Raw genomic sequence first — 27,944 nt, 5'->3', positions numbered from 1 at the left:
CTCAACCCTAGAGTATTTCATGTTTTGCTTCAGTTTTTACATTTATTGCCTGGTAGAGTTGATTGGTTTTCTACATAGACAAATTAGTATTCCAGTTTGATTTTAAGTTCTTTGTGTGTCGTGACTTGTAGTTTTTTGAATTTCCCTACAAGTATTAGCAAAGTGTTTTAGATATAATAGGTGTTCAAAGTGCCCACTGATTGATTACGTTTTGCCAGCTACAGGCACAAGGACTTCTCTCGTGAGAAGTGATGAGCTAGATTCTTACGCTCCTTTGTAAATACTCTAACCACATTATGAAAATAATTTTTCCAGCTTAAAGACTCATTAGGAAACTCGGGTAGGCTGTGTGGGAAGTTGTTCAGAAAAGGCTCTTCCCAAAGAAAGCAAATTTGTGAGGTCTGAATGAATGAAAGAATGGACGTCCAGCCTTTGGGGCAATGGATATGGGAGGGCTAAAGACAGGCATCCATCTGGTCATACTGACTGGATCAGCAGTGTGAAACGTAAGTCTAAGGCATCTCTTCAGCTGGTGAGAAGTTCAAGGAAATTCAGAAAGAGAATCCATTAAATTTGAGTGTGTGGCAGAAGATGAGAGATCTATCTTGTTTTCCATAATATAATATCCAAACCCCATTGGGGGTATATCACCAGTATAACCACATTGTAAACCCCATCTCAAACACATCACTCCATTATCATCAGTATAACCACATTGTAAACCCCATCTCAAACACATTTTCTGAATGATGACAACCTTCAGTAATTACAGAATGGCTAGAAACCAAAGGATGTTCTCTAACACACACACACACACACACACACACACACACACAGAGAGAGAGAGAGAGAGAGAGAACAAATGTGTGTGCTTGTGTACTTGCATTGGTAGTGACGGGTAGAGGCACCTGAGGCTTCAATTAAAGGGGAGTGGTAAGAGAAAGAGAGCAATATATACATTTAAGGGCAGCAGGATGCCAGGGACTTTCTACTTTGCCCTCACCATTCTTTGGAGACTTACTGATGTGCCTTGAGAAAGCAGTATTGCTTCATTAGGCAGAAGTCATATGATTTTCTTACGGACCAAATAAAGAAGATCATTCACAGATTTTCTTTTTTCTTTTACAAGATTCAGAGGAGACATAAGAAAGTCTTCATCAGCACAGAGTAGAATCAACTTTTAATTATTTACATCTTATCCAAATTATAAGATGCATATTATATACTCTTTGTTACACATGTTGCTATACTTCCTCTGAAAAGCACTGTCCCAGGATCTGGCTCAAGTCTTATTAAGATCATTCAGAATGGGATGCACAATAAATATTTGATGGCATTCTTCCTACAGTCTTTTGGAAACCAATTTTGAAGAGCCCCAGGGTGTTAACAGTGATCAAATTATGAAACAAACCATTTTTTCACTTGCAACAGAAAGTTCCTGGCTCCTTGAACAGGAATGAGGTAAAACTCTGAGGTCACATCAGACTACCTCTCACAAAAAGGCTGTTGTGTCTGTACCTCTTGTGTGCCAGAAGGCAGATGAAGAGCACAGACAAATCTGAGGATAAAACATGCCCTTGTATCAAATAAAAATATGTTTAAAAAGTCTGCCTGAAGAGATTTTGAGAACAAAATTATCCAGATTCTTTAAAATGTTTATTCAAATTTGTAGGTCAAGGTGAAATGGTTGTGGGCCAAGGTAGTTTAGAGGAATGGTACAAATAAGGCAATTAACATAGAAAGGCTTTTGAATAGAATCTAATCAGCAAAATTCACAGGAGTATTTAGAACTAATTATAACATATCTGTTAGAATAATTATCTGAAGTCACAACTGATATTATAGTTATTTAAATATCAATTACCATCGCAGATTTTGCAGTTATCAGTAAAAGCTACACAGTCACATCAACATTTCTTGAAGCTAAATTTATAATCATTATAAAACTTGGAACTTTTACTATGCCCCAGGGCTCTATAAAATGAGAGACACAAGCCACTTGTTGCTGTTGCTACGAGACAAATGTTTACATCACACATTTCTATAGAAGGAAGAAAAATGACAGGTTCTTACCAAGTAATCATCAGGCTTGATACCAAAAAGTTCTCTGAAATATCGGAATGCTAATGGAGCGTATGTCTTAAATCTAAAGTCTGGGTAGTGATGTGCTGGGGTCAGATTGCTCCCTTCGCTGAAGTCAAAATATTAAAAAGAGAGAAAGAAAGAACACATTAGCAAGGACAATTTTGACTGCAAATTCTAGCTCTATTAGTCCTGGGCCAATGTTACCTCTAGAAAAATCATCCCCTGAGAGTGGGTTTCTCAAAGTTCATGTCATAAAGGCCAATGATCACCAGGTAGAAACAGATGCTAGTTAGTGAGGGTCACTCTGTGCAGGCATTCCCTGTCAATCAGTGTCACAAGCCTGAAAATTCATTTATCTTTTTGTGCTTTCTTCCTGGGAAGATCACTCCATTATCACCAGTATAATGACATTGTAATGCTTTGGGTAAAAGATCTAGGCCTTAGAGTGTGGAGCAATTTCAAAAATGCATTTTTTTTAACCATGAAGTTTGGATATTTGGCAAACATTGTTAACCAGGGATAAGTGAAATTAACTCTTAAAACATCCTACCAACAAAGAGAACCATCACACGGAATAGGACCTCAATCTGAACTCTTTTATTTACACTTTAAAAAAAAAGAGACCTTACATATTTAAAAAATTTAAAACCTGATTTCCATTCCCCAGTATATCATTGTCTTCTTTTCCTTTTTCTGGGTTCATTTTGAAAAATTATACACAATACTTATGATACATAAAATGTACAAAGAATAAACCAGTGCATATCAATGAATCCAAAATGCTGCTTAAGACATAAAACATTATTCATACAGCTGAATCCCCTTCTGTACTTTTTACTGGTCAGATCCATTGAGGGATCCACTGGCCTAAATGTTGATGTTTATCAGACTCATCCTTTTTATTCTTTGACTCCATACAGTATTACCTAATACATGAGCTCAGTCAAACCACCTAAGCCATTCATTCTTAAATTTTTCAGTGTTTTCATTGTTAAAATTTTCAGAAAAATTAGAACAATGCAATAGAATTTTATGTAAAGGTTCAAGATCCCTTTGATCTACATTCTAGGTGGGACATTGAGAGCCTACGCAAGTTTATCATGGTCTGCTTTTTATGGATACCACACAAAAAGGACTGGGCAAATGACAAAGACTTTCAGCACAGAATAAACACTTTGGATCTACTACAGTTTAAGTTGTTGAGATCAATCAGATTCTTGCATCAATGCCTGGCACATAGCAGACACTCAATAAGTATTTGTTGAGTGAAAGAATGAGTCTTCAACATAATGCTAATAGAGAAGATGTGATTTTTACATGGAAATTACATTAGAAAATCAATGTGTAAGGCAGAAATTCAGCATAGTCACAGGTCACCCTTGAAAACTAGGAAGTATCTATTCAATATATCATATGCAACTAGTTTTTCCTCCTGCACGATTACCGATGACTGTTTTGTTTTTTTGTTGTTTTTTTGCTGAGTATCAGAGGACGGAGCTGGCTTGTGTTGTTAGGGGTTAGCACCATATAATAAATGGTTATCTTGAAAGGCAGGATTACACTCAGGCAGCAGCAAGGCTACACACTAGGAGAGTGATACAGGGACTAAGACTGCCTGAGAGAAGAGCAGTCACATTGTAAGGAATGACCCCCAAATCATCTGCTCATTTAAATGGTTATTGTTTCTCTAAGCAAGCATAGTTGAATATTTAGTACTAATGTATGATGCCCTGGTGCTGTATCCAACCATTTTCTCTTTCTATATTTTGGGATTTAGGAGGGGATTCGATCCCATGGGACTGTCAAAAGGAATGATTCTGAAACGTATATGGCACGTGATAATTTATTAATATAAATGTAGATTATATAGAAATAAAGGGTAAAAGCAAAGAGGCTCAAAGAGACCTATAACATCCTTCGTGACTCAATTTTGCAAGCAAGTAAAAATAACCACAATGCCTTAGGTTCTGAAGCAGGCTGCTTTCAGTGGGCTAAGAGCGTTGCCAATTTCTTCTCTCTTTTTCACCTTCTATCTCATACAAAGGAACTCATTCTATTGGAGCAGATTTCCTTCAACATTCAAAGAGGTAAGATAAAACACCCATGTTCCACTTAAATGGAGTTTCTCTCATATTTTTGCAGTTTTGGGCCCAGGATTTTATCAGAGAGGATGCTGCATTTACTATTATTATTTTCATTTTGGGTTAGTTCTGAGCTCCTTGGATTATTCATCTTTCCCTGAAGTTTCCATTCATTATAAAAATTTTCCTTAGATTCACATCTCTCTGACTACTGTGATTTATTCAGTTATAGTGTAAAAATGATAGTGTTAGGTTTCCCTGGAGTGAGACAGACACACAAACACATGTTCACACATACACACAAGAATGCTCATGTACACACAGCAGAGCAGCTTCACGTAGAGAACAGGAACCTTTATTTCCTTAGGCATACAGAAATAATAATAGGTATTTGGTGGTTTAAAAAACCACTAAATCATTCCATGAAAAAGAATTAAATCTAGGTAGCTTTGGGCCATATTAAGATACAGAGAAGTATGGGCCAACTGTGAGGCAGGCTTACCTACATGGGGCAATCAAGAAAATATATTTGTGTAAACAGAGAAAATGAAAAGGAGTGGGCATAATACTTAATGGAGGCATCATACAGAATGGATGTTGCTTCATGGTGTAATTAACATATAGGAAGTAACAATTAATTGCTGAGGTTACATAATCTTGAACCTCTGTATTTGTATGAATGGAAAGGAAAATTCTCATATAGTGGCTTCTATAAATTAGGTTCATAGTACATCACAACTCTTTGTTTGTTTTCTCTCCTAGGAGATTTTATTTTATGGCTTCTATTTTCCTTTGGTTAATATTAAGATTGGGCTGTACTCTCTTAAGTCCTACTGGATACACTGTGTGGTAGTTAAGATGGTGGATTTTATAGTCCAGGGAGGCCTCGGTTCAAGTTGCCTCTGTAATTTACAAGCTGAGTTTCACCAGGCCCAGTACGGAACCTCTACAAATTAAGTGGCTTAGTACATGAAAAGGTGAAAGTTAAAGTACTTTGAATGCAGGGAGCCATCAACACATTTGGATGATTGAGGCTATATAGGAAACAGCCCTGAGCCAAACCCTTCACATGAGGAATGTGTTGAAAATGTAGTTAAAAAGAAAAATAAATGACAAAATGGGAAAATATTTACAACTCATATCACAGACAATGGGCTAATCTCCTAATATAAAGAGCTCCAATAAAATGCATAAAAGTCCAAAAAGTCCAGCCAGGGCAATATGGTGAAACCCTGTCTCTATGAAAAATACAAACATTTGCTAGGCATGGTGGTGCACACCTGTAGTCCCGGCTACTTGGTGGGCTGAGGCAGAAGGATCGCTTGAGCCCAGGAAGTTGAATGTGCAGTGAGCTGAGACTGCGTCACTGCACTCCAGCCCGGGCAACAGAGCAAGACCCTGTCTCAGAAAAAAAAAAAAAAGAAGATCAAAAAGTTAACTTAAAAAAATAGCTGAGGATACGATCAGGCACTTCACAGAAATGAAAAGATATGACTCAAACATAAGATGCTCAACCTCATTCATAAAATAAATGTTACTGAGAGACATTTTACCTGGAAGACTGGTGAAAATCCACAACTGTGATATAGCTTGAGGAGAATTGGTATTCTGAAATATTGTTAGTGGGAATGTAAATTGAGATATTTTTTCCCATAAAGGACATTTTCACAACTGCTATCAAAATTACAAACATGTAACTCTTTGATCCAGCAAATACATGCCTATGTTGTTCTATGGATAAACTAGCATTTGTCCAAAACAATATATGTGAACATGGTTACTCATTATGGCAACCTGGATGGCCTTCAGGAGAGGACTTGTCTAATTAATTATGATTCAGCTACACAATGGAATTTTATGCGGTATTAAGAATAAGAGTGCTTATTAGTTACTGACATGGCAAGATCTCTACGATAAATTGTTAAGTGGATGAAACATGATGCAGAATGCTGTGTATGGTATGTCACCACTTGTATAAAAAAGAAAACAAATATTCTTTTGGCACGCATATTCATAAAAAATCCTTGAAGGAAAAACAAGCCACAAGTAACAGTGATAACTGGAGTTGGACACTGAAAAAAGGCACAGGGACAAAAGAAACTTTTCACAGTATTCCTTTTAAGAACAGGACAAACCTTGCTACGTATTATCATTCACAAAATTAAATAAATTTTAAAAGTAAGAGGTTAAAAGCCATAAACTGATCCCTCTTCCCCCAAATAGAGCCCTCCATGCTCAGCACCACAGCAGAAGGTTTGTTTACCTCCGCATATTTAAGCTGCTCCAATGAATAACAAATACCAGCTTGACATGAATGAAGTCTAGTGAAGGAAATGCAAATTAATGAGATCGCTGGCCCCTGCTGGGCCTGGATATTTGTCAGGGGAGCACGAGTGCAGAGAAAACAGCAAGTCCAGTGAAGGTCAGCCAGCAGGCAACAACCTTGGTTCTCTGAGGCCTCACGCGGGCACATTTACTGTGTGTAGATGTGGGTGCCAGCCCACAGACGTTCCCCACAGAATCTCCACAGCACAGGTACCAAGTGCTTAGCAACTTCCAGCATGGCAGAACTGCCAACATTCAAACACAAGGACTGCAATCAACATTTGCCTGCTGAAGTCCGCAGGCTTTCCTTGCCTGAGACTGGGGTTACCTGTTGGGTAATTGTGCTCAGCATCCAGACTTAGCAAAAATGAAGTCAGAAAAAGAGTAGACCTCCTAACAGTTTAAGATTTACCTGATATTTCTTCAGTGCACTTATGTAGGGTATAAAAAAAAAACCACCCAACAACTGACTTTCCTGTCTTGGCATAAGTTGAAGCTTTGGAAATCTCAGCTATGAGGTTTTAAGCAGTGGTTCTAGATGCTTGGATCCCATGGGCCAGTAAAATTTCGATAACAAAAATTTGGAATTCAACCTTGGATTTCCAACTTTATTTTGCCAAGTAAGAACCTAAACAATTAAGCAAACACACGTTACAATCCCTATCACATCATAAAAGGGCATTTTTAGCTCCAAAAAAGGAGAAAGAAATTTCAAATAAAGAACAGAAGTTTCTCTGTCCTCTTCCCCACTTATTCACTAAGAAGCAGTTAAAGTTCAATCACAGACCAGCTCTGGCATTCCGATATTCACCTATTCTGAGGCAAGTTCATTTTTAAGGCCAAAGCTACTGCTCGTCTTAGTCTAAAAATACATATATCTTAATGGCAACGTATGTTCACAATTACACAATGTTGAAGTTTGAGGAAGCATTGGCCACCATCTGGAATTCCCCATTTAGCAGATAAATCAAAGTCCAGGGAGGGAAAATAATGGCCCAAACTGATCAGGAACAAACACGATTGGGAGATGAGACTCACATCAGGAGAAAAGTCACAAGCAGATAGGAATGGCTTAACTCAGACTTGATGTTCCTCTGTTATTCTTTTCAGGATTCGGTTACAAGTTTCAGAGGTTTCTCCCTGCCCAAATACCCAGTTACTTCCACATGAGGCCCTCACACCACAGGGGCTGGTGGGCAGAATTTCACTTACAGAAGCTTTGGTCAGCTGGTGTCTCCTCTGTGCGTACTAATAACATCACGGCTTTGTTTATGGGGTTTTAGAGCCTGATGACCAAGTGCTAGTTTTGGTGGCACTGGAGTGAGAGATGTGGTGGTAAGCAATGGGGTTAAAACTAATTTAGCATCTCAAACTAACACAAGGGGTCCAGTTTTGGAGCTGAGACTCAAAGAGCTTTGTTGTCTCTAGAGCAGCATTTTCCATTTAGTGAGTTTCGTTTATTTCAGATTGTAACCAAATCATCAGTAGCGGCTCTGGGGACTTTTGACAAAACTAGTACTTACACAATTCCTAGGTGATAGTGGTCAGTTTCGCTAAAGGACGCTAAATGCCCTCACTTTTGTTCAACAAATGTGACCTTACCCTCTGTGTGACGGGATAAATGAAAGGTGCTTTGTCTTGATGTACAGACATTAGGAAAGCTTAAGGGGCACTACAGTTGGATGAATGCCACTACAATCCAGTAACAAACCACTGATGGTACCCAGTCTTCAAGCTGGACCTTCGTACACAGCAGTTGGTAAAAGTGGCTTTAAGGTATTATTCATTGCCTCTGCCAGTTCAGCCAAGGTGGAGATCCCTTGGTTTCCACATACAATTCTTTACGTAACTAGAGAGAGAGACAGAAATTGGTCCTCTCTTTTGCCAAATTAGATAGTGCTCATGAATGGAAAAGCAAAACAAAGCAAAACAAAAGACACACTCCTTGCTGGTGCCAACCTCCCATTGCTGAGCAGTTCTGTGATGGGTGCACATGAACTGCATTGTAAAAGAGGAGGCTGCACCATCTTCAGAGACCAACCAGCTGACAGCCAATCTTTAAAAGTCAGCCTCTGAAGACAGCTTAAATTCCCCAACCAAATAGTGTATTCTGGGATGTTATTTACTGGGAACATGTGACATCATCGGTTATCTAAACATTAAACCATCCAAGAAGTTATTACCATACTGGAAAACTGTGCTTGAAGATAATTTCAAACAAAGTAGAATACTGTATAATATCTAGTGCATGCAATAAATCCTTTATTTTGAACTGAAGGAAGAGGTATATATGGCTTTTATTAATAGGAAATCAGTTTCTCCCCATCCTCACCAAATACACATTGAACAAAGATGTGAAGAGTTTTGATTTGAAGGGGCATCATATTATGGGCTTGCCCAGCAGCAGTCGCCTCTCATTTTCTCCCAAGAAGACTATGCTGGTATCTTTGTTTTCTACCCACATGTACATAAAAATTGGTGCAGAATGTTTGTATAGATCAGGAGTTGGCAATCTTTTTATTTACTTTTCTATTAAAGGCAATCTTTTTATTTATTTTTCTTTTTATTAAATATAAAGAAATGAGATCTCACTATGTTGACCAGGCTGCTTTCAAACTCCTGAGCTCAAGCAATCCTCCCACCTCGGCCTCCCAAAGTGCTGGGATTATAGGCGTTAGCCACTGCACCCAGCCTTGGCAATCTTTTTCCATAAAGGGCCAGATAGTATTTCGAGCTCTGTGGGCCATACGTTCTCTGTAGCAATTACTCAACTCTGCTGCCATTGTAGAATAGCAGCCGCAGACAATGTGTAAATGAATGGATGTGGCTTTATTCCAATTAAACCCTATTTACAAAAACGGGCAGTAAGTGGGGCCTGTCCCATAGGCTATTGTATGCTGACCCATATGGTATAAAACAGTGGTCCCTAACCTTTTTGGCACCAGGGACCAGTTTTGTGGAAGACAATTTTTCCACAGACAGTGGAAATGGGGGGATGGTTTTGGGATGAAACTGTTCCATCTCAGATCATCAGGCATTACATGCTCATAAGAAGCAAGCAACTGAGATCCCTTGCATGCACAGTTCACAATAGGGGCTGTGCTCCTATGAGAATCTAATGTCGCCAGTGATCTGACAGGAAGGGGAGCTTGACCTCCTAATACTCACTTGCCCTCTGCTCACCTCCTGCTGTGCTGCTGGTTTCCTAACAAGCCACGGACCGGTACCTGTCTGCAGCCCAGGGTTTGGGAATCCCTGGTATAAGATGGACTCTTGGATAAGTTTATGTCATTATGCCTTGAAATGCAGGCAGTTGGCTAGTTTGTCAAACCTGTAACATTGAGTTATGATATGAGGCAATATTTTATATGAACCTTTGACATATATGTTTGTTTATCATTTAGGATAATGTTTTACCCCTTTGCCACAGTTTCTTGGAATTCTTTTTCAAAAGGTGGGTATTCCCTGGCTGTCCAAATAAATCCTGAAGTGCATGTGGGTCAAACCCAAGGGCAGTCTGTTTTCGTAACAATCTTTACATCAAGGTAAACTCCTGTTTGACAAGTGAAGAGACTGAAATATAGGGGCTTTAAAAATTCCTCAGCTGCATAATTATTCTTGAATATGGAAAGATTTTAAACTTTTACCACCAGCTTTTAAACCATTTTTGCCACTTCCACAGATTAGGGCTGGTTCTGAGGGGAACAAAGAAGCAGATTGAGGTCCATAATTCTAAGATAAAAGCTGGACACTTGTTCTGATTCAATAAAGCAGAAATACCATTCCCATGCTTTATTGCCACAATGTAGAGAAAAACAAAACTCTGGGGCCAGCTAACCCTGAGTTAAAATCTTGGTTTTACCATTTATTGGCTGGATAGCCTTGGGCTAAGTGACTTAATGTCTTAGGGCCAAATTATTTCATATACCAAATAGTGTTCTTATAAAGATGAAAGATAATAAAAATTAATATATGTTATATAAGCCAATTTACTATATGAATAAAACTATGCTTGGTTCAGTTAGTTCTTAAAAATTTTGCCTCCCTTTGCCACCTTAGGTTCTTGTTTACATGGTACAAGCATTATAAACCATCCTCCTTCTTCTTTATCCTATCAATGCATGAAAACTATCTACAACCTTGAGCTTCTGATCCTAACACAGAATTTGGGGTCAAAATATTAAGATATGATCATGATTTTCTTACTTATCTACTTTGAGATTTTGGAACACATTTTGGAAGATCCTGGAGCCAGACAGTTAAAAGAGATTTTTATATCCTCTTTCAAATCTTAAAAAGGCCCAGGGCTTTTTCCATCTACAAAATGAAATAATTCACAGGACAAATTATGTACTTGATATTTAAAAATAACTTTGAGCAGCTTCAAAATATATAAATAAGAAGAAAAAAAAAAAAACAATGCATTTGGTTGCTAGGGGAAATGGATTCTGCAACTTCAGAGAGCAATAAATTAAAACATCTCCAGGTACCTCAAGTAATTAGTTCTATGACCCAGATAGACTCGTTGAGTTCTGGAGCCATCAGAGACTGCAGAGTGTTTTGGATGCTTACAACCAGGGCCTGTCCTGCCCACTTACCCCTTTCCTCATCCCCATATGGGCTTGGAAATACTTGAAGAGAGAAAGCATTATTTGACTGATTTATTGAAGTTTATTTGACATACAATAAAGTATACAATTTGTTACTTTTTCACATGTGTATATCCACCTGTGGAACCATCACCACAATCAAGATACTAAATTTATCCATCACGTTGTAGGGGTTTTTTGATTGCTACAGCAACTAGGAGATATTACTGGCAGGGCCTGGGGACCACAGATCTTCTGAAATGTACTGTCTTGCACAAAGAGTTGTCTTATCCAACAAGGCCAATAGCACCTCCATTGAGAAACACTGGGCCAAATCCCTTTGCTAAATCCATGAAGACACTGAGTCCAGATGATGAAACTGAGGCAAGACTAGTTTCTTCTGTTTACTGTAAATCCATCTGGTGTGCCTGTGTTACTTACACAAGATAGCATCTGCTGAAAGAAATTCTTGGTCTGAATCAAATGTTGAGGCCAGCACCTGCCATGGTGGCGTGGGAGTCCGAGTCCAGGGGCATAGAGCCAAGCCGGGACAATAATTCTTTTTAATTTAAAAATAACAAATAAGAAAAAAAATGCATCAAATGTTAAATTTTGTATTGCCATTTTTGTTTTGAAGGCAAGATACAGACTTTCATTTTCATGGGGTGTTTTTAGTAAGGTCGCCTGAATGAATAGAAAGCATTTCATGTATACTTTAAATAGTATAGTTTGTTACATGAACCTGAAAAGACAGTCCAGTCATCCCATGTGGCAGCAGAACCATGCTAGGACCCAGGCTATTTTTCACTCTGGTCAATTTGATTTTTTGGTTTTGACCCCAGCAATATTGCCTCACAAATCCATTTTTTTGTTTGTTTGTTTTTTTGAGACGGAGTCTCGCTCTGTCCCCTAAGCTGGGGTGCAGTGGCGCCATCTTGGCTCACTGCAAGCTCCGCCTCCCGGGTTCACGCCATTCTCCTGCCTCAGCCTCCCGAGTAGCTGGGACTACAGGCGCCCGCCACCGCGCCCAGCTAATTTTTTGTATTTTTAGTTGAGACAGAGTTTCACCGTGGTCTCGATCTCCTGACCTTGTGATCCGCCCGCCTCGGCCTCCCAAAGTGCTGGGATTACAGGCGTGAGCCACCGTGCCCGGCCAAATCCATTTTTTTTAAATTCAAGTACCCACCCAAATCCTACCCATCTGCACCTTTTTCCCTGGACTGGACTCTCGCCTGTCTTTCAGAGTAGATTCACACCTTCGGTCCATGAATCTCCAGCCTTTGTCTTCAGTCACACAGAACATTCCCTCACAAACTCTGCTATCTTTCCACTCACCAGTCCCCACCTTCCTCTTCCTACAAATCATCACTAAAAGGTAAGGCAGACAGCATGTCATTTTTTGGTCTAATATCTGATTATTTTAGACAGCCCAGAGAAAGGGTTGATTTGTAATTATAATTGTATGCACAGTTCTCTATCGCACTATTTAAATCTAACTTAATCCAACTAAATATGCCTATATGCAAACATCTATATCTATTTAGCCTTTCTATTTCATGCATCTATTTTAAATAGTTTTAATCTATATTTATTATGTATTTTCATTACTCCATTGCATATGTGTGTATATATATATGTGTATATACACACACACACACATATGTGTATCACTTAATACTTTTCAAAGTTCTTCTTACAGACTTTTACTCATTTTACACAATACTATTATAAAGAAAATGAGGGAGGTAATTTTTTTCTTTTTCATTCTTTTTTTTTTTTGAGACAGAGTTCAGTCATCCAGACTGAAGTACAATGGCAGGACCTCAGCCCACTGCAACCTCTGCCTCCCAGGCTCCAGAGATTCTCCTGCCTCAGCCTCCTCCTGAGTAGCTGGGATTACAAGTATGCACATTTATAGGCTGCAAATACTCTAAAATGCTATATTTTAAATGTGACAAGGGATACCTCTAAATAAACGAAAGTCAGCTAGCTACTCCTCTGCCAGTGAGACACCTGCTGCTGCTACCTTGGATGACAGTGAAGGCAAAAGACACAAAGTGCTAATAGATGTCATTTGGATATTTAAGATGCTTTTAAAAAATGATTTGAGTTTTATTAGTTGTAAGAGACGTGTGATAACTCCAAGAACAAAATTTGTTATCTACCAGAAAAGTTCTCTCTCTCAAGTGGAAAGTCATGGGCGAGGCCAGTGGTTCTCAAACCTTTCTGTAATGAGAATCACCCCAAGGGCTTGTTAAAACAGATTCCTGGTTCCCACCCACAGAGTTTCTAATTCAGTTGGTTTGGGTGGAGCCCAAGAATCTGCATGTCAACAAGTTCCAGGTGTGCTGGTATTTAGGATTTGGGGACCCCATGCCTGAGCTATGCTTTCCCCAAGAGCCCGTCAATGGCTGGCTATGTTGATTGGACACTGGAAGTAGAAGAGGTCAGTCAGTGAGGATGGGGGGAGCACATGAAACATCTTTATACCCCCACATTCAGCTGTAATGCCCTCAGCACCCTGAGCTCACTGTCTCCACACTCTCACCAAAGTCCTCCATTTCTCCTGTTCTTTGTAGCCAAAGAACAACAAAGTTGAAATCTCTGGGTAGAGACCTTTGGAGACCATGAGAACTCAAACAAACATCCTGCAAACACACAAGCATTATGAGCCTAAAAAAATCATACCAAAAGATGAAGATAAACTCAAGACCCCCTGGCTTTTAAGAGAAAAATATGTACTTAATACATACTTTTTTTTGGAATGGTAGACTGTTAAAAACAAACACAGAGAACAATTCCAACTATAGAAAGAAGAGTAGGATCATGAGCAAGGATTATATCTTGGGCCTTGGAGTTGTCCATTTTCTGCCTGGAATCTGGTTCTCATGGCTGCTAGAGGACCCTAGACAAGTAGACTTCAAAAGGCCAGTAGACCAACTTTATTCTGCAGCTAAGAGCATTTGAAGTAAAACTAGGTAGCTGACTTTTAAAAATTTATGGGCTCCGGTCCTTAGTGACTATGTGGGGGTTACCACATGTCCACATACAAGTTTCATTTTTAGGCAATTGACACCTGCACACAGAGATAAATGTGTTAACATAATTCTTCTAAAGATACATACAGATTTTTAATAAGGTGATGGGGACACTAGTGGTAAACAAAGTGTCACTTTAGCCATGTTTACCCAAGCCTGGTAATAACAAGGCTTATTTTGAAGAGAAATGTTAAAATCAATTCTCACAGCTTCAAAGACAAAATAATTACCTCCAAGTCCCCAAATTGAACATCTTTATTTTTATTTTTCAGATCATTTGAAAAATTCTGTCACTTGTGGTGATTCTTTTTTTTTTTTTAATTTTTTTTTTAAAATCAGTGTTGACCAGGTTGATCTCGAATGCGTAGCCTCGCCTCCCTGAGTGCCAGGGCAACCGGCCTCAGCCACGATACTTCTTATTTAATGATTACTTCTTCTCTTCCTAAATGAAGGTAGTAATATAATTTTTAATTAATTAGTTTTATTGTGGTAAAATATACTGAACATAAAATTTACCATGTTAGCCATTTTTAAGTGTACAGTGCTGTGGCACTAATATATTCATATTACCATCATCCATTTCCAGATGCATTCGTTTTTAAATAATTGATCCCATCACCCTAAAATGATGAAAGCTAGAGATAATATGTATGGGTAACCTTGGTATTTTTGCAAACAGCAGGATTCTCTATGTTTTCCAGAGGAAAGTTAAGTTAAAGTCGTCATAAAAGAGAATAGATAAGACTAGACTCAGATTTGAGGCCCAATTGTGGGCCTAGCTCATGCTTTTAAATTAGGGGGAGCAAAAACCTAGCACCAGCTGCTGCTTCACGGAAGCCTTCTTTCTCTAAACCCTTGGTGGACATTACTCTGTAATTACTGCACTCTTTCCCACTGAACCTCAAAATCTTTCTCCATATGGTCTTCCAGGTATTTATCATAACTAATTAGAATTGGTCCATAGATGAAACCTATTTACCATCTTCACATAAAAATTGCGAGGCATCAGGAAGTAATTGCGATGAAACAGGAAGTAAACATCATTTGGACTGCCTTTGGCCTGCCAAAGGCCCAATATTCACATCTGTACATGTAAACATGCACATAGTAGAAAAGCCCTTCAATACGGGGTTGTCACAAAGAAATAGCATGGAAATCATCACAAATAAAAATGTTCTTACCTAGGTAGAAACACACTTTCCACCACATAAAAGTCTTGCATAAGAACATCTCGTTCTGGCTTGGAAGTGAGATTGCCCACTGTGTATCCTATTCCCAGCTGAATAGCACCTTTAATAGCAGATGATGCAGTCTGCAAAGAAAACAAGGGTCTCAACATTAGTCTTAAGAGTCAGGGCCTTGTTCAATGGTACAGGCAACAAAACGTGAGTGAGGTTCGATTCTCTTTCTGGCTCCAAAACAATGACAAGGCTGAGGTTTGGCAAGATGATAAGTTGCTTCTTTTGATGCAGAATCTATTCCAAATATTAAAGCTCTTTCTTTTCATACATTTTTTTGTGATAATGTTTCTTATAAATAAATGTTTAAAGGTCAAATTATAATCCAATTGCTCATCTTCCTTTCACTAAGAACTCAGGAACTTGAAGGAACACTTTCAATAAATAGTATTATAATTTCTACCCAAAGACAAATGGTATATTCACATTTTAAAAAATAAGAACTTCTATAACATATTTATAAATTAGTAAGAGTATTTTACCTTCATAAGAAATGAGAGAGAAAAAAACAATTTGAATCTTTAGAGTACACAAATAATTTGGAAATTGCTTACTAGTCTCACCATAGATCCATAATAATTTCTTACACTGATCTATGCTAAAACATACAGCATGGGGACATCAATATTTCCCACTTACTACTTTTCTGGTATCATCCAATAATTAAGCTGATGTAATGTTAACTTTGAGAATAACTACTGTAAATATGTATATATGTGTGTGTGTGTGCACGTGCGTGTGTGTATGAGTGTACACATTTATAGTTTTAACCAACATAATAGGAGAAATAACAGAATAACTCCATTTAGGACAATTAGAATGTATTTTTTTATGGTGAAATGTGTCATACTTTTTATGCCTTGCACTGCCTAATGTAGTGCTACATACATGGTAGGAATTAAACACTTAAATCGGTGGTTCTTCACCAGGGACATCTGACGATATCTGAAGACATTTTTCAGTAATCACAACTGGTGGTGGTGGCATTATGTCTGGTGGGTAGAGGCCAGGGATGCTGCATAGGCCAGTTCCCACCACAAAGAATCATCCAGACCAAAATGTCAATAATGCCGAGGTTAAGAAACACTGACTTGAATGGATGTAATAAAGATCATTGACTTTATAGAAAAGATACTTTCTTACTGATTTAATGTTTTTACCCAGCAAATCTAAGATCCATCCCCACCTCCCCACATGCTTTGTATCTTTTTATTTCTTCAAGCTTTTAACACCAGAGAACACCTGTCTATTCTGGAAAAAATTTCTTCTCTTGATTTCTATGATAGAATATGGTCCTGGAGCCACTTCTATATATATAGAATACATACACATACACACACACACACACACACATACATTTTTAAATTTTTTTTTAAATTTATTTTTTTTTTGAGACAGGGTCTTGCTCTGTTGCCCAGGCTGGAGTGCAGTGGTGCGATCTCAGCTCACTGCAATCTCTGCCTCCCGGGTTCAAGCAATTCTCATGCCTCAGCAGCCTGACTAGCTGGGACTACAGGCATGCACCACCACGTCTGGCTAATATTTGTATTTTTAGTAGAGATGGGATTTCGCCATGTTGGCCAGGTTGGTCTCAAACTCCTGGCCTCATATGATCTGCCCACCTCAGCCTCCCAAAGTGCTGTGATTACAGGTGTGAGCCACCATGCCCGGCCTACTTCCAGCTTTTCTGATAGTCTCTCCTGTCACTTCTTCACTGACCTCTCATATTGTATTTGCTATAATTGCAGTGTCCCCAGAATTTGGTCCTTGATCGTCAGGTCTCCTTAATTACCCTGGTAATCAATTCATTCCTAATGGCTTAAATACGGTTTCTATTCAGATGGCTCGCAGATTCTTTTCAATCAATTGGGATGCTGTTCTGTCAACACAAATGCAGTGTATACAGAGCCCAATTAATATCTTACAACCTCTCCACACCACTTCTAGATTGACTTCATTTCCCAAGGCACTGTCATCTTCAGTTATCCAAACTTGACCTCCAAACAGACTACATCTAGAACAGGGCTAGGTCTCCAGTCCATTTATTGACTACTTTCCCATAGGGGCATCATTTCATCACTTTGCTTATTCCACAATAAAGGTTATGTCACCTTTAGTGTGAGGACAACTATCTACATCCTTGACACTTAAGGAGGTAGAAAAATGTCTTCGTGTTTTTCTTTTTTCACGTACCCTTTTATTTAAGATCCTAGGACAGCAAGATGGCAAAAGACTAAGACTTAAGCCCACAGCGCATTCAGTGTTTCTTTAAAAAAAAAAAACAAAAAAAAAAACCTGCTATTTTAATGCTCCCTCTCTGAGCTCTGCAATGTCACCAATTGGCGTCAGTGACCTTTTGTACCAGTAGCTCTGACTTTTAAAGGCTGAAATGGATTTTCTTTATTTTAACCTTGCATAAAAATTCAAAAGACATCTCTTCTCCCACGCGTCACTCAGACTGGTAAGGCACAAGAGGTGACATGAGCACTTCCCAGAGGGCCCAATACGCCACATTGTTCTAAGCCAGATCTATCAACAGGTGCTGCCCAAGTGCTCTGCACCCCCCGTACCGTACCCACCCCCTACCACACCCCTGACCCTGCTTTCCAGAACTACCTGTATCTGCTTAACCCACAAAACCACCACGATAACATCATTTGAACACTTCTTGGGCTGGAACAGCCAGCCAGAGTATCCAATTCTTTGTTGTCTCCACCCTGGCAATAGAAGGTAGTCAAAGCTGTGACTAGTCTACACATAGTGATATCAAACTTCAGGAGCATGAGAATCACTGGGTACACTTGCTAAAACAGATGACGGTCATGTCCCCAGAATTTCTGATTCCAAAGGTCTCGAGTGAGGACCAAATATATGGTCTTGTTCTAAGAAAAAATCTTTCTCCTCTGGTGTGAGGTTAAGTTTTGAGTCCCTGAGGAGTAAGATTTTGAAAAGAACCCTGCTGTTATATATTTAGTTAAATCAAAAACAGACTGGTAATAATATTACTTTCCATTCACAGCATTTAAAATTCAGGTGCTCTGATGGGAGACATAATAAAAGTAGTTATTAATCTTTTCAGACCAACTAATTTATGCCAGGCACTTGATATATGAATAACAACAATTATGATCATAATCTGTCATAATCATAGCACATACTAATGTAGTGTTTATTACTAAATGGCAGGCACTGTTCTAACTGCTTTCTGGTTATATTAACCCTTTTATCCTCACGACTCTATGATGTAGGCACTCTTACTGTTTCTATTGCCTCAGGAAGGTTTAGCAACTTACACGAGGTCACACAGCTACTGACAAGGTGAAGCTGGGACTCACCTCTAGGAAGGCTGGCTTCAGAGTCCCAAGTTATACTCCACTGCCTCTAAATCAGAATCTCCTCACTCATTTGACCCTCTCCAGAAACATGAAGCATAGTAACAACTGTTCCCATTTTACAGGGGTGGATTTAGGCTCAGCAAGTTTAAGTGACTTGCCCAAGTCCCTTTGCTAGTGTGTGGTGGAGTCTGACTGCCAAACCCAGGCTGCCTCCACATCCATGTTTGTAAAATGAGCCTAGAATCAAAGTTGGAAGTTCTCTTTTAAGTTTAGATGTTTGACTTCAACAAAGCAAAAGCTCTGAGAGAGTCATTCCTTTTGGTGAAAAAAGGGTAAAAATGTTATTTGCTTCCAATCATACCCACCCACAGGTAAGCCAAAGAAAAACTTGTAAACCTCTTGGTAAAGCTGTACAAACACCATCGTTAATGTCACCACTGGTAACACGGGGACTATTAACAAAAGGCGTTATTTTGCTGACATACTAGGAATGACACCTCAAAGTTTCCTCCTCCCCAGGTCTGTGTAAAAATTAAGTGCTTTAATATTGATACATTTGGGTATCGCTAAAAAGCGTCTTATATATGGAATCTAAAAATGTTGAACTCGAAGTAGAATGCCAGTTACCAGGGGCTGGTTGGGGGCTGGGGGCTTGGGGAGATATTGGACCAAGGATAAAATTTCAGTTAGATAGGGGGAATAAGTCCAAGAGATCTACTGTACAATGTGGTGACTACAGTTAATAACATGGTTGTATTTTAAAAATCACTAAGAAAGTAGATTTTAAGTGTTCTCATCACAAAAAATAACTATGTGAGGAAATGCACATTGCCTCAATTAACTAACTCCACTGAGTCATCTCACAATGTATACATATTTCCAAATGTCATGTTGTACACAATAAAGATATATAATTTTTACTTGTCAATTAAAAAAATAAAATAAAAAAAGCATCTTACTTTGTGGAAATGTCTGAGGCACATCCTAATATTAAGCAAGATGTACTTTGAAACTGTGAAAAAACCCTTTGAAACACTACCTGGATTGTCTCTGATGAGATTAGTAAATCATGATGATGACAAAGAACCTTCTGTGTGAAGTGCTAGTGATTGCACTAATAGAACCAATAGTCCTTTCCCTGATAACTCTAAGCCGCTAGAGCTCCCTTCCTTCCTCCAGGATGCCTCCAGGAAAGCTTCTCCGCTTTCCTCTGCATGGCTTGGTATGTGCTCTAAAAGTGCTAGGACAGGACTACTGCCCCTTTGAGTGCCAAGGGGAACCTTTGACTCCTTTAAAACATATAGGTATAGGTTTCAGAACACAGCAATCAGAGTCTATTTTTAATTCAGGTTTTTGCAAGGGCTAAGTGGAGGCAATATGTTGCCTGGATACTAGAAAAACCTCTAAAAGCATATGATACTTGGAGAAAGGGAGAACCATATAATATCACAAAGGCAAACCACAAACATTTAGTTTCACAGCTCCTCTGTATTAACCCAAATGTGTTCAGATATGATGGTAATACTAAGAGGAAAATGAATATCAGCTTGCATTTGGGTAATATGTTATGGTTTTCAAAGCCCTGTCTTTTAATGATCACATTTGATTGTCACAACTGTTACATAGGTAGGGTTTCTAATGCCATAGTATAGATAAGGAAACCGTGGCTCTGGGAGATGAACTTGGCCTAAATCCCTTGGCTAGTGTGTGCATACTCTGGTCTTCTAGAAGGCTCCCAATGCAGCATTCTACAATTTTGCTTTACTTACCTGAGTTTTTTCTGCTAGAGATGGATCTGATAAAAGCTGAGAAGCAGTGAACAATGAGATAATAATGATGAAAGTTACAATAAGACCAAATGCCTAAGCAAACCCACTCTTAGAAAAGCAATGATCTGACAAGATTTTAATGTCCTTACAGGAAACTGCTTTCTACAGTACACATCTATAAAATTAGGTAACTTAATATGCCATCTGGTATCACTGGCTTTAAAAGGAAATACTAAAACATTTCATGTCAACAGCATTTTTCCACCTAAGGTGAACTGATGAACTAATTTTGGGATTATGGCCAATATAGATGTTTGCAGAGTGATTGTTTTCAAAAGTACAAATCTGATCATGTCAGTGCCTTGCATGAAGCCCTCTCATGGGTTCTCAGCACTCTCCCTGGAGGATTAAGTCCAAACCCCTTAGCTTAACACTGGAAGCCTATCTTAGAATATTACTCCCTGTCTGCTTCCCACTAACTCCCACACGTGATATATATTTTAAAAACCAAATAGCCTTTGAGCAAGCTGAGCTTAGGAACCCCTAAAAATTACATGTGAAAAATTTTCCCTTGTGTGCATTTTTACCAGGGATGAGGTCCAAGGCTGTCTCTGTTTCTGAGATCTATTTTCCCAAAACCATAGACCTACAGAGTCTAATTCTAAATCAGAGATATTTACTGACAAGGTGCCTTGGACCAGGCCATAAAGAAATGGTTCAGTATCACCTGTTAACAGCAAGAGAGGGCCAAGTGCAGTGGCTCATGCCTGTAATCCCAGCACTTTGGGAGGCTGAGGAGGGTGGATCACTTGAGGTCAGGAGTTCGAGACCAGCCTGGGCAACATGGTGAAACTCTGTCTCTACTAAAAATACAAAAATTAGCCCGGCATGGTGGCGCATACCTGTAATCCCAGCTACTCAGGACGCTGAGGCAGGAGAATCACTTGAACCCAGGAGGCAGAAGTTGCAGTGAGCCAAGGTGGCGCCACTGCACTCCAGCCTGAGCGAAACAGCAAGACTCGGTCTTAACAACAACAACAACAACAACAACAACAACAACAACAAAATAGCAAGAGAGTAATTCTTGTATGAGTGTATGGGAAGGGAGATGCTGACCAGCCTCCCCATTTATTTATCCACCGCTCTGGCTCTACAACGTATGCTGGAGCGCAGTGGTATGATCACAGCTCACTGTAACCTCAAACTCCTGGGCTCAAGCCATTCTCCCACTTCAGCCTTCCAAGTAGCTGTGACTTCAGCTGTATGCTACCATGTCTGGCTAATCTTTTCAATTTTTTGTTGGGATAGGGTCTCACTTTGTGGCTCAGGCTGATCTCAAACTCCTGACCTCAAGAGATTCTCCTGCCTCAGTCTGCCAAAGTGCTGAGATTACAGGAATGAGCCGCCACACCTGGTCCATGTTCCTTCACTTCTACAGCTCAAAGCCAGCTCCAGGTTCTCCCTCCTCTCCCTGAACCTATACTCAAGAAACAAGGCATAGTCCACTTATTTGTCCCACTGAGAGAATTACGGAGAAAGAAAGAGGGATAGATTCCCACTGAGACAATTAAGGAAAAAGAAAGAGAGATTGCATGAAACTGATTGCAGGACTATTGAAATGACACAGTTTGTGGGTAGGCAAACCTCCTCCTCTCTGAGAGGAAGTGGGACCACCTCTTGCTTCTGGGTTCTTCAAATCATTTCTCAAGTTCTTTCCTGTATTAGTTTTCTATTCCTTCTATAATAAATTACTACAAGCTCAGTGGCTTAAAACAATGCAAACTTATTATCTTATAGTTCTGGAGGTCAGAAGTCCTAAAACAAAGGTTTTAGGACTTTGTTTTAGGACTTCTGACCTAAACAAGGCTGCATTCCTTCAGAGGCTCTAGCGGGGAGTCAGTTCCTAGAGTCTACCTGCATTCCTTGACTTGTGGCCTCTTCCTCCATCTTCAAAGCCAGCATAATTGTTAAATCTCTATCTCCCTCTGACCTCTGCTTTTCTCATCACATCTCCTTCTGTGACTCTGATCTTCTTACTTCGCTTTTGTAAGGACCCATCTGGATAATCTAGGATAATCTCCCTATCTCAAAATCTTTAACTTAATCACACTTGCCAAGTGTGTGAAGTTATTGGCAATGTCTTCTTAATAGGTTCCGGGGATTAGGACATGGAGCTCTTTAGGGTCCCATTATTCTGTGGATCATACTCCACTACTTCGGGATTAACCCTGGCATTTTTTCCAGTGTTGCCCCCAGCAGAGAGAAGAGGTTCCCTCAGAACCCCATTGAGTCAGAGGCTGTTCATTCTGCTAGCAAAGATCTGAGTACTTGGTATGAGCCAGGCATTATTTTAGGCATTGTGGGAAGCATAAACCAAAAAAGAGACATGGCTCTTGCTCTCATGGGAGTTTCTAGTCTAGTGGGGGAAAGAGACATTAAACAGACAAAGATACACACGCAAAAAGACAAATGAAGTCAGTGACAGAAAGAACAGGGTGAAATAATTGAGGTCAGAAGGGCGGAGACCCACTTAAGAATGATGGAGTCTCAGAGGTCTCTCTGAGGAATGATCTGTAGGCTGAGACCTGAAAAGTGAGAATGGGCCAGTCAATAAGTCATGTCAACAAAGACTGGCTGTGTGCGTTTGTACAAACTGGGGACACAGAGGTGACCTGAACAGAGTCTTGCCCTTAGGGAACTGACATTTTGGACTATTATGTGTGGTGGGGAAAGACAGAAAGCACATTAGGAGATTAAGGGAGTTGATTTTCAGGGATAGAGAAGCAGTAAGGTTCAGGGACCTGAAAGCAAATCATATGGGTTAATTAGTGGGGGTAACAGGGAAAGTGCCAGAACTGGAGGCTGGAAAGACTGGACAGACCTAGATCCGGGCCTTATAGGCCATCGTAACAGTTTGATGTGTTTCAATGAGGGAACAGCATTCTTATTTGAAAAGGTTCACTCTGGCTGCTACTGAGAGTAGCAGGAACTGATTCCTCACTAGAGCCTCTGAGGGAACGCAGGCTTGTCAACACCTTGATTTTAGGACTTCCGATCTCCAAAACTGTAAGATAATAAGTTTGCATTGTTTTAAGCCACTGAGCTTGTAGCAATTTGTTATAGAAGCAATAAAAAACTAATATAGGAAAGAACTTGAGAAATGATTTGAAGAACCCAGAAGCAAGAGATGGTCCCACTTCCTCTCAGAGAAGAGGAGGTTTGCCTACCCACAAACTGTGTCATTTCCACAGTCCTACAACCAGTTTCACTGAGGGAGTATAGGCAGGAAAGTGATTGGGGGCAGTTGTAGTGGTTCATATAGAGATACTGATGGTTTAGAGAAGGGTGATAAATGAGGATAGGCAGAGGAGGTGGATTTGAAATATATTGGAGGGAGGGAGAGAGAACTTGCTACAAGCTAGAAAAGAGGGAGAGAAAAGTACCAGCAATGCCTCTTGGCATTTTCCTACAGCAGTTGAGAGGACTGAAGTCACTTTACCAAGTTGAGGAAGCTGAAGAAGGCACATATTTTGGAGCAGAGACTCAGAGTTCCATTTAAGATGCTACTGAGACATCCAACTGGAGATGCTAATATACAAGTCTGGAGCTTGGGTTAGGGGTTAGAGAGAACATTTCATTTTGAGAGTTGTTAGCATATAAATGATATTGAAAACCAAGGGGTTGAATGAGAAAACCAAGAAAGAGAGGGGAGCATCTGAGGACAGTCCTAAACCACATCAACATTTAGAAAATAGATGGAAGAAGAAAAACCTTTGGAGGAGACTTAGGAGTGACTAATGCAGTAGAACAAAATCAGGGAAATATGGCTTCATTGAAACCAAGAAAGGAGAGTTTGAAGAAAGGAGTGACAACCGTCTCCACAAGCAGCTCGTTCATCTGATAATAATATAAATATTACAATTTGATGGAATATCTAAAGCTATGAGTCAAATTATCTATATTTTTCTCATTCATATTGTTAATTCATATACAAATCTAAATCTGGATCTAGAATATTTGACAAAATTATTTGATGAACTCATCAAATTATGCTATCACTTAAATCATATTTTAAAAGTGATCCTTAACTTAGAAAAATAAAATATTATGTTAAGTTTAAAAAGCAGGATACAATACAGATCATAAAATTTAAACAAGAAAAACCAAGTGCATGTGTACACATCCACAGAGGAAAATAAGACAAGAAGGAAATATACCAAAATGTACAATTATTTCTGGATAGTGGGATATTAGGTGATTTTTGCTTTCAAGTTTTGTACTTCCCAAGCTTTCTAAATTTTATGTTTTATATATAGGAAAGGAAATGTCCTCCAATGAAGGTATTGTTACTATGTTTTAAAATACATTTTGAGGGATGACAAAGGCATGTTTAGGCATTGCTCATCTTTCTAGCTTTTTCTTTTAGGTCAAGGCCTTAATGCAACAAACCTATGTAATGGTGGTGCTTTTATAAAATGTAGTCATAACAAGTTTATTTTTGTCTCCCACTGTTCCTCTAAATGTATTCTGGGGTTAGATTTTTTTCTTCTGCCCCAGCATGAAATGTATGGCAAGTCTGTGACCCTTCTGGTGGCTTCTGGAATAAAAGGTCCTGTCCAGGTATGGTGGCTTGCACCTGTAATTTCAGGTTTTGAGAGGCCAGGGCAGGAGGATCACCTGGACCTAGGAGTATGAGACCAGCCTGGGCCGCATAGGGAGACCTTTTCTCAACAAAAAATGAAAAAACTGGTCAGGCATGGTGGTGGCACCCGTAGTCTCAGTTACTCAGGAGGCTGAGGCAGGAGGACTGCTTGAGCATAGGAGGTAAAGATTGTAGTGAGCTGTGATTGTGCCACCGCATTTCAACTTGGATGACAGAATGAAACCCTGACTCAAAAAAAAAAAAGTCTTCTGTTTATTCCCAGTCATAGATCTGTATAAAGGGTCTCATCTAGACATTTGGTACGTATAGTCCTGCTTAATAGTAATAATAATAAAAACTTATATATGCTTTTGGTAGCCATCTCTCTCTTCCCCCAGCTTGCCTGGCACAAGCTGGCCTCCAGCAGTGGGAGGGGCTTGGAAGCCTCTCTTCTCTTCTCTTTTCTGACTGGTTGCCGGAGGGAGGGGAAAAGAGGTAAGAAAGGTCTTTTTTGAAGAGTACAGTTGTTAAATGTATCAGGCACTCAAAAGGCTGTCCAGGTATGCATCTTTTTTTCTTGTGAGGTGCTCTCATGGGGTCTGCAGTGCTCCCCTCCAAATGGCTATTGCATTCCTCTGCCTGGTAGTTTCCTGTTGTTTCTCCAGGTCCTGACATAGACAGCACTGGGGTGTCTCCACATTAGCTCTCTCTAGAGCTCAGTGCCCTCCACTGGTCACATATCATTTGCCTGGAACACCCAACCTCCCCAAGAAGACTTTTTTGCTTTTGCCATCATCAGAGCAGCTGACCAAAACTTCTCTTCTGAAAACTTTGACTTTTCAGAAAAATACTATAGTCGATTGCATCCCCCAGGCTCCACGGAGCACACAGTACACTCTTCAGTGGTCTCACAGAAGCTCCCTTCCCTAGGCTTGAGATCGTGGGCAGACCCTCTCCCAAGCCTCTTCCATTTGTGTGTTACTCAAGACATATCAACAACTCTGTCCAAATTTCCTCTTCCATATCTCACAGTGGGCCAGCCAGGCCCTTTCATAGAGTGGGGTGATCATTTGACTGGTCTTAGACCACCTCCTTCCCCAAGTTCTACATGGCAGGCTGGCACCTGACCTTGGAATGTGATTAATATGCTTCCATCCCTTCGGCTTGTATTGTGTGGGACTGATTCACAGGTCCTGCTGATCACACGGGGTTTGGGCCAGCTGCATCAATGGATTACTCACTGTGTTCCATTCCACCTGCCACGTGACTGCCAGACTCATCATTCCAAGGCTCTCTTTCTCTTTTTCCTTTTAAAACCACCTCCCAGCATAGAAGCCTCCACTAATTTTTGACCATCTGTAGAAATGAATCCAAATTCTTTGCTTGGCCTTCAAAACTTTCTACAATTGAGTTCCTGTTAATGCTAAATGCTGTAATAAATCAATTCTCAAATGCCAAGTCCTATTAAAAAAAAAACACCCTTAAAATTCAATGTCTTGATTCAAGAGTTTATTTTTTGACAAGGCATAGTCCACAGTGAGTGTCTCTGAATGATGATCCACTTGCCTTTGTCACATGATTCAGAGAGCCTGGCTCCTACATCCTGTGGCTCTAGTGGCCCCTAGGATCGTAAAATCCCCCCAGTCCAGCTGGCTGATAGGAGAGGTGAGAGAAGGAAAATTCACTTCTTCCTACCTATGCCAGGAAGTGACAGTGCAGGATATCTACCCCAGGCCTGTCCCTCAACCCTCCTTCACCCTGCTCTGTGCCCTGGGTTACCATCAGTAAGGCTACATCAAAGGGCTCCCTTACCCTCTGCTTTCTAGTTGGGTTTGGCCAATGGGACACCATGGCAGAAGACTGCAGGGAGGTTTGAGAGTGAGGTCAAGGTGTTTACTTCCATCCCTCCCTCCTTAAGGGTTTGACTCGGTCTGGCTGTATCCTTCTGAAGGTTATAGCTCTTCTCTGTGGATCTTTCCAGATGATTCCTACTCTGGGATCTAGAAATAGTACTGTTCTCTTACCTCTTTATGGCTTGGGGGATGGTGGGGAGAGGTGGGTAACAAGGTACATTTTGCCTCAGGACACCGAACTACTCCTTATGGTTTCCCTGCATTTCTCCCACATCTTTGCAAACAGAGTCTCTCTTTTTCTTTTTTTTTTTTTTTAAATTTTACTTTAAGTTCTAGGATACATGTACAGAACATGCAGGTTTGTTACATAGGTATACATGTGCCATGGTGGTTTGCTACACCTATCAACCTGTCATCTAGGTTTTAAGCCCTGCATGCATTTGGTATTTGTCCTAATGCTCTCCTTCCCTTTGCCCCTCACCCACTGACAGGCCCCGGTGTGTGATGTTCCCCTCCCTGTGTCCATGTGTTCTCATAAACAGAGTCTTTCTTAAATTCCCTTCAAATTATCTGATTTAAGTGTGCCATCCTTTTACTGCCCAGGTCCTCTATACAATGACTCATTCATAGTACACCAGCAAGGATGAGCCACATGTCCTGGCTCAGATGCAAGGAGGGCTGGCTCTGCGGCTGCTTTCCAGACCCAGCTGTGCTTTGGAAGAGGGGGCACAAACTCTGGTGGACCAGTTACTGTTTCGGCCACAAGCCAGAGATCCTCTTGCCTCTACACAAATCCACCACTTTAGCCAAACTGTCCCACTTAAACTTGCCTTGCCATTTCTGGTCTCTGCATCCACTGATCTCTGGGCTTTCCATGCTGTCCTTTTCCATTTTCTTTTCAGTATCCTACCCACTCTTCCAGGTCCAGCTTTACCAATCGTCCCTCCAAACAGCCCCTGTTCATTACAGCAGCTAAAAATGGTTACTCC

At 40.0% G+C, this 27,944-nt stretch overlaps 1 protein-coding gene across 3 annotated transcripts in view; it reads right to left on the bottom strand.

The window, feature by feature from the left end:
• Positions 1–27,944, bottom strand: part of PIP5K1B (phosphatidylinositol-4-phosphate 5-kinase, type I, beta) — a 316,932-nt gene that overhangs the window by 142,738 nt on the left and 146,250 nt on the right. For all 3 annotated transcript variants that reach the window (XM_011970143.1, XM_011970145.1, XM_011970144.1), the window contains 2 exons: positions 15,300–15,430; positions 2,074–2,191 (listed from right to left, as the gene is read on the bottom strand). In XM_011970143.1, the coding sequence (XP_011825533.1) occupies positions 2,074–2,191; positions 15,300–15,430 (249 nt within the window). The remainder of the gene's footprint in view (positions 1–2,073; positions 2,192–15,299; positions 15,431–27,944) is intronic.

This window comes from Mandrillus leucophaeus, unplaced genomic scaffold, assembly GCF_000951045.1.
Source record: "Mandrillus leucophaeus isolate KB7577 unplaced genomic scaffold, Mleu.le_1.0 Scaffold93, whole genome shotgun sequence".
NCBI lineage: Eukaryota > Metazoa > Chordata > Mammalia > Primates > Cercopithecidae > Mandrillus > Mandrillus leucophaeus.
This window is presented reverse-complemented; position numbering and strand designations above follow the sequence as displayed.